The 11,326-nt window shown below is 54.5% G+C and overlaps 2 protein-coding genes across 2 annotated transcripts; both read left to right on the forward strand.

Moving 5' to 3' along the window:
- Positions 1-4,596: 4,596 nt before the first annotated feature.
- On the forward strand, positions 4,597-6,250 carry LOC119097291 (nostrin-like). The gene is made up of 4 exons (XM_037220339.1): positions 4,597-4,674; positions 4,708-4,777; positions 5,088-5,282; positions 5,724-6,250. Exons 1-4 carry the CDS (start codon positions 4,597-4,599, stop codon positions 5,828-5,830), a joined length of 450 nt encoding a protein of 149 aa, XP_037076234.1. The 3' UTR covers positions 5,831-6,250.
- Positions 6,251-7,240: 990 nt separating this feature from the next.
- Positions 7,241-8,378, forward strand: LOC119096775 (fumarylacetoacetate hydrolase domain-containing protein 2-like). The gene has a single exon (XM_037219697.1). It carries the CDS (start codon positions 7,338-7,340, stop codon positions 8,190-8,192), a length of 855 nt encoding a protein of 284 aa, XP_037075592.1. The 5' UTR covers positions 7,241-7,337; the 3' UTR covers positions 8,193-8,378.
- The last annotated feature ends 2,948 nt before the right edge of the window (positions 8,379-11,326 follow it).

Consider the following 11,326-nt stretch of genomic DNA (forward strand, 5'->3'; position numbering starts at 1 on the left):
TGCCGTGGATCCTAAAGACAGGGACAAAACTACCATTACCACACCGTTCGGCACGTATCGTTATACTCGCATGGTTTTTGGTTTGGCTGGGGCACCTGCAACCTGTGCCCGTCTTCTTGACGTCGTTTTGGGAGATGTGACTCCCCGAGACTTCGTTCATTATTTTGACGGTATCATTGTGCATGGCTGTGGATTTGATGACGTCATTACCAAACTCGACACGGTTCTGCAACGTTTTGAGAGTGCTGGCCTTACCCTGAACCTACAGAAATGCTCATTTTTCACCAAAAATGTGAATTTCTTGGGACATGTAGGTGTCCGCTAATGGTGTGTCCACCGACCCGGAGAAGGTCCAAAATGTAGTGGACTGGCCCTGCCCGAGCACACAGAAGGAACTAAGCAGTTTCCTTGGGCTGCCTTCCTATTTTCGCAAGTTCATACGAAACTTCGCTGAGATCGCTGCCCCCCTGTTCCGCTTGGCCCAAAAAGACACAAAGTTCGTGTGGACTGAGGAAACGCAAAGCGCGTTTGACATGCTGAAGCGAGCGCTGTCGTGTGCGCCTGTTGTGTCATTTCCGCGTTTTTCGGCTGGTGCGGTAAGGCTCCGTCTCGATACTGACGCATCTGACCTGGGAATCGGGGCAACCCTTTTTCAGGAGCAGGACGGTGAGGACCGTGTGATGACCGCCTATGCCTCTCAGAAACTGAGCAAATCACAGCGTAATTACAGCACAACCCGCAAAGAGCTTTTGGCGTATGTCGTGTTCGTCGAACATTTCAGGCATTATTTGATTGGGAATCGTTTCGAGCTACGCACAGACCATGCCAGCTTGCGTTGGCTCCTGACATTTAAAAACCCTACTGGAATTTTGGCGAGATGGTTTGAAATACTTTCTGCATTTGATTTTGAGGTAGTGTTCAGACCTGGTGTTGAGAATGTCCCTGCCGATGTGATGAGTCGATGTCCCCAAATGACGTGTGACGCCGAAACCCAGACTGATGAACATGTGTGTGAGGTGTCCGAATTCCTGGTCAAACAGTTTCCCGCGACACGAGCAGGATCAGGATTCTGCAATTTCTGAGACTGCGAAACATTTATCTCTGGGCAAGAGACCAAGATCCTCTTCTGTCGACACTGAGTCGATTCCACTTTTGCGCCAATGGCACCGTCTGAGACTTATCGATGGTATTGTCTTCCGCCTGCTATCGGACTTGCGCTGGTGGTGAAGACCAGCTACAGCTGGTTGTCCCAAAACAGTTGATACCCGGTGTACTGACGTCCCTACATGCCGGCCCTGCTGGTGGCCATTTTGGCTCAGAGTCGCTGACGTCAACGGCGAGACGCGAGTTTTGGTGGTGCGGGATGGAGGCCGTCATCAAAGATTTTTGCAGCCGGTGTGAGAAGTGCAACACACGAGCTACTCCTATTCCGCGCCCAAGGGCTTCAATGGGTGAATTGCTTGCCGAAGAACCTTTTGAGACTGTGTCTATCGATTTTCTATGTGGCCTGCCCACGACCACCCATGGGAACAAGCATCTTCAGGTGATCTGTGATCATTTTACTCGCTGGTGTGAAGTGTTTCCGGTCCCCGACATGACTGCCGCCACTGTTGCTGATGTGATTGTCAACCAACTTATCGCGCGTTTCGGGTGCCCCCGCCGCATTCATTCAGACAATGCTGCAAATTTCTCTGGCACTCTTCTTGCTGAGGTTTGTCGATTGCTGGGCGTTGAGAAAACGCATTGCTCTGCTTTCCATCCTGAGGGGAATTCAAAGTGTGAGAGAATGATGCGAACGATACTGGACGTGTTGGCAAAGTACTTGGACGAGAACCATGGCGACTGGGACGCTCACTTGCCTCTGCTCATGCTCGGATACAGAGCCAAGGTACATTCTTCGCTGGGACACTCTCCATGCTACCTGATGTTTGGCGGAAATCCTAGGTTACCAGTTGCGGTGCAAATCCAGGCACCATCTGCTGTCCCCAAGTGCGCCACGATTTCTGAGTATCTGTCCAGACTCACAGAGCGGATCAAACTGTCCCACAAGTTTGCGCTGCAGGCCTCAAACAAGCGTCGTGCGCGCAACAAGAGATTGCTCGACAAGAAGCTGACCATGTACCACTTTCAGGCTGGTGACGCGGTGCATCTGTTCAAGAGTGTAGCTCAGCGAGGCCAGTACTACAAGTTTGTCAGGCCATGGAAGCCTGCGGTGGTTATGGCTAAGCTGTCTGACCTCAATTACAGGGTGAGGGTGTTGGGAGGGAAAAAGTCTGTCGTTGTTCACCACAATAGACTGAAACCTCGTTCCGATGACCCCTCAGTGCCTGTCGCAGGCCCAGACATGATTATTCCAGGCTCGGCGTTATCTGCGGACCACGAGGTTGGAGATCAGCCTTCACCCCGGTCACCTCCGCCACCAGATGGCGTGTCACCGAAGGGCGACTCGTACCTGTCGCCATTTGCTCGTGGCACATTTCCAGCCGGCGAGAATTCGGTAACCGCGGCTGTTGCTGTGGGTGGCCGGGCGCCTCTCTCGACAGGGACTGCCTGTTCTGTCAGAGGTGCAGGACATATCCGCTGCGGTTCCGGAGACACATGTGGGTGAGCACGCCCCTGATGTGCTTGATGTTCCCGTTTCTGCTCCGGATGGTGGAGATGGACCACTGACCGCACCTGTGCTGGTGCCTGATGGGCTCGTGACTGCTCCTGTGTTGGTCCATGATGCGTCTCCGAGGGCCCCTGCTCCTGTGCCAGCCCCCCGGCGCTCTGGCAGAGCTTCCAGGCCACCGGATCGCTATTGTCCGAGTTAAGTGTTGGTTAAAATTTTCTTAAGTTTGGCTAAATGTGGCAGAAATGCAATTGGATTATATGGGATAAAATGTACTGCCTGGGTGCTTTTCTGGTGTCGTGTTTGGCAATGTCTTCGCAGGCCTACCGGTGTAGCGCTACCGGTTGGTGTGTCCTGTTAACGGGACGGTGCACATGGGCATGACATGTCATTGGAGTGTTGCTCACTGACTTCACGAACCCTGTTTTCCAGTCCCCTAGTCATGCCTCAAGCCGAAGCTGTCCTTTATTATTACAATTACACGGAACTTACACCGCGCTGTGGGTTGCGTGTGCTGCGTATGTCGTGTGTTTTGCCTAGCGTTCGCAGATGGGTCGTCGCTGCGGCCGTGCTGCCCGCGGTTGTGCTGTCCGCGGCTGAGCCCCGCGGCCGAGCTCTGTGGCCGTGATGTCCGCGGCTGGGCTCCGTGGCCGAGCCCCGTGGCTGTGCTCCGTGGCCGAGCTCTTCGGCCGAGATGTATGCGGACGGGCTCTGCGGCCGAGCTCTGCGTCGGTGTTCTGCGGCCGGGCTCCGCGTCGGCATTCTGCGGCCGTGCTGTGATCGTGCGCTGCAACGGAAGATTGCGAAGTGATGTCTTTTTTTTTGGTTAACAGGGTCGGGTGGAGTCGGTGCACCGTTTGCATTTCTAGTTTGATTTAGTGCTCGCTTCTCGTTTGTTGAGTCACTTAGCTTGCGATTATCTTGAGGTCTAATTTAGCGTCAGTCAATCCATGCCATTTTCGTATTCATTTTCCATTGCTAATTGTAGTCTCTGTTCTGTCTGTTTCCGCTCTGTTTAGCTCTAGGTCTAGTCTGTCGATTTCCGAGGTTTCGTTGTTTCCCTGTCAGCGTCCACGAGGAGTTGAACCGCGGTGTTGGCGATGGGCGGTCATCAAAAATAGTGCACCTAAAACCTCGGTGTCTTCGACGTGGCGGCCGTCTACAAAAGCATAAAGTGATTATTTACAGCGCTGGTAGTCATCAATGGCGTCCGAAAGTCAGCCTGTCAAACAGTGGGTGCTAGGACATTTGAGCTGCGCTTTTAAGCTTGCTGCCGTACGGTTTACACATTTGTGTCATGGCTGAGGCCACATTGCCGTGCGCACCGACCTGAGACTGATGCCACAAGGACGCTCGTCGTTCTCGGTCGCCTGATTCTCAGCGGAGCCGCGTCTGTGCCGTCGTTCTCGGTCGCCTGGTCCCCAGCGGATCCGCGTCTGTGCCGTCGTTCTCGGTCGCCTGGTCCCCAGCGGAGCCGCGTCAGTGCCGTCGTTCTCGGTCGCCTGGTCCCCAGCGGAGCCGCGTCTGTGCCGTCGTTCTCGGTCGCCTGGTCCTCAGCGGAGCCGCGTCTGTGCCGTCGTTCTTGGTCGCCTGGTCCTCAGCGGAGCCGCGTCTGTGCGTCGTTCTCGGACGCCTGGCCCTCAGCGGAGCCGCGACTGTGCCGCTCTCAGATGCGCGCTATGCTGGCCTACCTGGAGGCGAGTCGGTACAAGATCCAGGTGGCGCTGGCAGAGGTGGAAGGCCAGACGCGGCCCCAGCACCCGCTCAGCAAACACATCCAGCACCACAAGGACCGGCAGGGCATGACACAGAGCGTACTCAAGGTTAGTACGCCTGGCCGTCGTGCGGCGGCGCTGGTTACGGGTGGTGTGAGTCGCACGGAAAATTGCCAGCAAGCCAAATGGAGTCGCCGATAGCCGTCGACTGTTTCTAGGGCTACGTTGTGTGGCTGGAACGGCCACAGTACTATGTACGCGTTAGGTGGTATGGTAACTATAGACGGCTGGACTTCTGGTGTCGGTAACAGCTCGCGCGGCATCTCTGGCGGCCAGGCGCCGAACTGGGTGCGGCTGGACCCGCTGAACCTCTCACCGTAGGACTCCCCGGACTGGGCCACCGACCGGGGCAAGGCGGATGGCACCTCCAACCAGCACGAGTCAGACTTCGGTACGCACGCCATACCAGAGCGATGCCTTTGTGATGCAGCAGCAGGTGGCAGCGACATCTGTAGCTGCATGAGTCTTGCTGAATAGCCCCCTATTTGATCAACATTTTTGGTTAAGGTCCCGGTGGTAGCTTTTGGGATTTCCTCAGTTGTAGATACTATAGAAAGCCGGCCTTTTTCACCATTCATCACCTGGCTGTTTCGCCGTGTAAAATAACAGCTTTTCGCCAAAAACGCTGGAGGCCTAGAGTTTGTTTGAAGTGACCAACACAAGGCGCAACAACCATAACATCCGTTGCCCTTGCCCAACAGACGAATTCAGCAGTCACGGTGACCAATCACCGCCGACGCAGCTCCCGCTGACGTCATCACCGCCGCCAGCTGACTCGTCCAGCGAGCAGCTGACGGCGTCTCCCTCGCCTGTGGAGCCGGCGCCGTCCATCGGGCGCTGCAAGGTGCTCTACGACTACAAGGCCAACATGAACGACGAGCTCACCATCAAGGCCGGTGGGTGTGCTGACGGCACCCGCCGCTGGCGCCTGCAGCAGTGTCCTAGCTGGTGTCCATCTCACCGACTACCCTGGCGGGGCGGCTGTTCCGTCGTTTCTGTTTATGGCTTGCTGAGGGAAGGAGTAACGGACTTCGGGAAGAAAGCGGGAGCACTGCCGGTTGTGCTTTTGTTTCCCGGCTCCATCGACGCGAATGACTGCGACGATGTTGTCCAGATCAGTTGCACGAGTCGTCGTCCGACCCAAAGCCTTCAATCATTCGCGTGCGAAGACGACCGAACGCCTGCCTTACGAGATACAGCTGGAGCTTAAGTGTAATGTATCACTATGGGACGAAATGGTTCGGCATGTCCAATAGTCCAACTCATGTTATTGCCTTCTGCGGTTCTGTTGCCCCGGATCCCGCCGCACTGGGGCTGACCTCGTCCGCTGTGCCCAAGTGACGTCATCAACATGCACGACAAGCAGGAGGACGGCTGGTGGCTGGGTGAGTTGAACGGCACCGTCGGCATCTTCCCCGCCACCTACGTCCAGGAGCTGACCTGACCGCGTGACACCGCGCAGCGTCCGGCGGCGGCAGCCGGCGACGTCACGTGACTGCGGGTCACCTCGCGAGATGTCGCCACCGTGTGGTTCCACTGAGACTTGAGCGGGCTCGATCAGTGGTGTTTGTGATCACGGCGCTGCGCGCGGCTGATAGTCTGGCTGGGAGCCCACACGACTTGTGTCGACCTTGCCTGGAGTGGCTGCTGATACCACGAGAGCTCGCCGATGTAGTTAGTATGTCTGCATTGCCGTTCTTTGTAAAGTGTTGACAATGAAGCTCGCTGAAGCTATGTTTGTACCATTTTGAAGCAGATGACTAACAAGCAGTGCTGTTGGTCTCCTGCTGGGGAGTTATTGTGATGATATAACAGATTACTTGCCTGAAATGTATCTGGGTAATATACGACTGCATGAACTGCATCGAGCATACTGCAAATAAGAAAATAAATGCTTAGCTACCATGCGGAGGGAGCAATCGCAGTAAGTTGCTCACTTTTCCTGTCCAGCAATGTGTCGGGTCCAGCCAATTAGTGTCCGGCCGTTTGTTACAAAACAGTAACAAACGACAACGAAACTGAAAACGGAGCCGTAGCCATATCGCCGGTGCGTATGGTTATTTGCATTCGCTATACCATCGTGGCACAAGGCGGCGGGAGCACGTGAGCCCAAAGGTCACGTCGTCATTCGCGACAGCACCAGACACAGAGCCAGGGCCAGAGCCACTGCCGTCTCAGTTGTGTGTGTTTACCACAGAGCCGGTCCCGAGATGCATCGTGGCTGATGGCACGGGTTCGGTACAAAACGCAACATACGGATTGTACTGCTGGTGTCCTCACTCCAAAATCAGGGGAACAGCATCACGGGATATCCCAGAATCATGTCGTGACACTCGTGGCACATTCTGCGTAGCACCACGTGTTTAGAGCATGCCGTGACATGGGGGTACTCGCACCGCAAAAACTTGGGCTCCAGACTGGCAGCCGAAGACAGTTCAGCTACATTATTGTCAGCAGCGATGGCCGATCCTCTGGTCTGGTCAGAGTCTCGAGCGATCGGACCGACGGCGATTCGCGGACAAACCAGCCGCGATGGTTCTGTGTGTTATCCTGCAGCTTGACATTCGACGGGCCGCTGTACAGAGCGACAGCCCAGCACAGACAAGGTTACTCCGTCGCGTGGAGGAACATGTAGCTCGCTGTCGCCGTGAGCAAACCCACCACAGGACGGACCCTCCCATCGCAGGACATCTCTGTTGGCCTACACTGAGTGGAATATCAACGCGCCTGCGAGCGGGAGGGGCTGGCAGTCTGTTTATCGGGCGAGCCATCGGCGGCTCTGTGGCCTTGAACTGAGGACCGCGCCAGGCCGGGCCAGGCGGCCCCCTAGCGACGCGCTCACTCGCAGGTCTCTGGTCTCCGAGGCAGCAGGGGGCGACTGCTCCGTGGCGCAGGGCGAGGAAATCTCACCGCACGAGGAAGTCAGGGACGCGGACACGACAGCAGGAGCCATGAAGCTGGTGCAGTGCACTTACCAAGCACGGAGTCGGCTGGGGCTGCTGACGGACGGCGACAAGGCAGTGAAGCTGCTCTCTGAGGAGACGCTGCCGACCAGCACCGTGCAGCTGCTGGAGCTGGGGACGCCGGCGCACGTGCGAGAGCTGCTACGCGCCGCTGAGAGCTCAGCACCAACGGTGCCGCTGGCCGAGGTCCAGCTGCGCGCGCCGGTGACGCGACCCGACAAGGTGCTCTGCATCGGCATGAATTACGTGGACCACTGCGCCGAGCAAAACCAGCCGGTGCCCACCGAGCCGGTGGTGTTCAACAAGTTCCCGAGCTGCATCGTCGGCCCGGCGGACGACATCGTGCTGCCGTCGGCGACGAGCCAGCTGGACTGGGAGGTGGAGCTGGCCGTGGTGATCGGGCAGCGCTGCCGGGCCGTCAGCCGGGAGCAGGCCGCCGACTACATCTTCGGCTACACGGTGGCGCACGACGTCTCGGCGCGGGACTGGCAGCTGCACCGCAACGGCGGTCAGTGGCTGCTCGGCAAGGCCATGGACACGTTCTGCCCGCTCGGGCCGAGCCTGGTGACGGCCGACGCGCTCGAGCCTCACGCTCTGGCGCTCGCCTGCCGCGTCAACGGCGCCACGCGCCAGAACAGCACCACGCGCCAGCTGGTGTTCGACTGTCACCAGGTGGTGGCGCACATCTCGCAGTGCCTGACCCTGTTGCCCGGCGACGTCATCTTGACAGGCACGCCGCCCGGCGTCGGCGTGTTCATGAAGCCACCGCAGTTCCTGCAGCGCGGTGATGTCGTCGAGTGTGAGATTGAAGGCATCGGCACCATCCGCAACCGGGTGGTCTGAGCGGCGCCGGCGGTGTGTGACTTCTCGCGCTGGAAACGGCCTCACAAATAGGTGGACATTGTTCTATTATCATGGTGAATGTAAAAGAGATGTGCCCATGCTAACATGGCCAGCGACGACATTCCATACGCGTCACTCCTGCCAACCGGGACACTCATGAGTGGCAATACACCGCACGAAACGTCACGTGGAGTCTGCCTGGCGAAAAACGAATTCGACACGGGCACGGGGAAGCATCATCTGGTTTCCCGTGCCACATCTTGTATCATAGCATCCGAACAGAATCTTCACCACGGCAGGCATTTCGGTACGCTGGGAGGCGGCGGATCGAGCGTCTGTTGCAAGCTGTAATCAGCAACGGATATGTCAACATTAGCGCTTAGATTTGGATCAAGTCCTCGTGTTGTGTGTTCCAAGGCGACCCGTTTACTGTTTCAGTAGATGTTGGCTCCTACTCGATAGGGCCAAAGGCATGCTTCGTACGCTGTCACGTTCTGACATCTTATGCATAGGGTCACTCGGTCAACTGCTGGCCAATGATTACGGGCTCGCCTCTCTGCTTCCCAGCCTCCAGACATTTCAGCATGCCGAGGCTACAGAGATGGATGCACCGTCATCAGGTCCTCGCAGTGGGACGACTTCAGGAACGGGATGTGATGCTGGTCTCGGTCCGATCAGCATCGAGTGTCACATGCCACGTCTCGCACTCCTGGGCAGGGGTGTTCATTTTGGGAAATTATTGGGGGCTGAATCGAGGGGCCGACAACCTACCCTTCATTCTGTCTTACTGGATTTAGCCCTCTTTATTTGGCTGTACGGCAATATATGCCTCTAATTTTGGTAAAATTTAGGTCTTTAATTTAAGTAGCATGCTAGTCACGCAGAGGTAGATCCAGCGAGCAGACAATGGACACACGTGCCCCTTCTGATCGGCAAGTGAAGGCGCTCCTTTGGAGGTCACCTTAGGGCGCCGAAGGCGCTCTTCTATAGCGGCCATGAGAGGCAGCACGCATGTTTGGTTGTGGGGTTTGGGGATAGGGTTAGCCATGAAGGACTTAGGTCATCCCTGTACTTCAGAGTTTTCCGCTAAACCTCGCAAACCCATGCGTATCTTGTGGTGTAACCTAGTTGTGTAAGGCTTATTGCATCGCTCATCCGTTCAGCTGCTTTTACGACTTTTATCTTGTGAGAGCAGCCACGACTTTCTATGACGAGGAGAAGGAGGGGTCTAGTATTGGTAGGTGCACAGCTACATGCGAGAAACGTATGTTTCAATCAAGAGGTAAATTTCCGGCTGAATTAACCCGTCATTGACCAGGGGAGGGTCAAATCTATCCACCACCCCCACCCCACCCCCTCCCTGTGCAATATTCGTGATACTTCAAAAACACCTTGAGGTATCGCAGCGGATGTTTCAGTGGCTGTTAATTGATGAGTTCTATGCCTTGTGCAGTTATAACTGGAAGGAGACCATAACAAATTAAGCGTGAGTGACGTCAAAGTGGCGTCATGTTTACCGATTTTCGACAACAGCTCTTGCTCACGTGCCTGATAGCCATAATTCGCGCTTAGATTGTTCAAATATGACGACAATAAATAGGCCAAAAAAGACGTAGACGACGGTTTTAGCTCTCATTTGGGCGGCATGTGACCTTGGCTCCAGCATGGTAAGGCGCGCCTGTCATTAGATACCTTCCTACGTAGCATCTTTGATCAGGGCGTAACGATTTCACGCCGTGAGGTACGCTTATAAGTGAAATGCGTTGTGGGGAGGCCGGATATTTCAAAGAAACATTTTAAGATTTGACCTTGATCTGCAATCTGAACACACACTTAGACTTAAGCTTTTGTTGTTGTTTGGTACAGCAAAACGGAACGCTGTGTGTGGTTTCAGACCGCACACCGCGGTGCTATCTACTACTGTATGAATTTTGAATTTGGCCGTGTCGTTCTTGAGAAAGGTGGGGGGTTCAAATCTGCCCCCTCCGGTCAATGGTGTGCCGCTGAGGAGCCCGCTCACTGCTGGTTTAACGGATTCAGCAACCAGGTTTGGGGGTCAAGCCACCCGACCCAATTACACAAACTACTCCAATTTTGCTATTGTCCTTAGCTGCGGTGCCCCCTTCCGCAGCAAAACAGTGCCGCTTTATTCAAATTACGACATTATGTACATGCGAGGGATGTATACAATTTTTGGCTTAATTTGTCACCGTAGAGAATTTTCAAACTTCATATTTTGTCATGGCATCAACATGTCACATCGAGCAATACCCTTATGGGATTTAGGTTGAAACCAAACGGCTTGCATTAGACACATAAAAATACATTGTGAAACAACGTTGAGGATGAATTTACTGCGAGCACGGTGTAAGCATACGCGTGCTTTTAATAGGATCACCACGTACCAACTTACTATTAACACGCACTCGGGTCGTGAATCAGTCTGACCCTCCCCGAAGATTTTCCAGAATAATTTTTGACCGGTGCGGTGTAGCCGTTCTATCCTAGGTAGGTGTATATACGACAAATGCACCTTTCTATAGGACTCCAGCTACATTAACGACCAACTTTTGGCGCGGCGTAGCCACGCCCAACTTTACATACCGATGTCAAATCTGAGCTCCTTTGTCAATGGAGAACGAGCTTTAAGTGGCAGATATGCTTCTCTCGAATTTCTTAATCAAAGGGACGTCAACAGACATTTTATATGAACTTCTTGCAGGACAGAGGAGGTCTCTGACCTAAAACAACCTATGTCAACCGTTCTTTGGGAACATAACGTCTAACACATTCATTCACGGTTTTTTAATCCACCGTCTAATGTATTTATTGATACTCATGTCTTAAAAATATAAATAGCTTGGTTTAGGCTTATAGGATATTTAGGTTCTTAATAGATTTTTGGTCATCATGACCGTCTAAATTCGAATAAGGTCACTGACCCGAAATGATCAACAGTGTTCTTTTGCTTAAAACAGGTCTCTAGGGTTAAGGCGGTTGGATGAGGAGCTCTGGAGTCACTCCGAATGCCGATGTGAAGTTTGCCTTTATTTGGCCCAACGGTCAGAGGGTATTGTGACCTGATCTACCAGGCCCGTGACCTGATGACCTATCTCAAAATTTGGCACAAGCGA

This window comes from Pollicipes pollicipes, unplaced genomic scaffold (genome assembly GCF_011947565.3).
Source record: "Pollicipes pollicipes isolate AB1234 unplaced genomic scaffold, Ppol_2.1 Scaffold_4295;HRSCAF=5057_pilon_pilon_pilon, whole genome shotgun sequence".
Classification (NCBI taxonomy): Eukaryota; Metazoa; Arthropoda; class Thecostraca; order Pollicipedomorpha; family Pollicipedidae; genus Pollicipes; species Pollicipes pollicipes.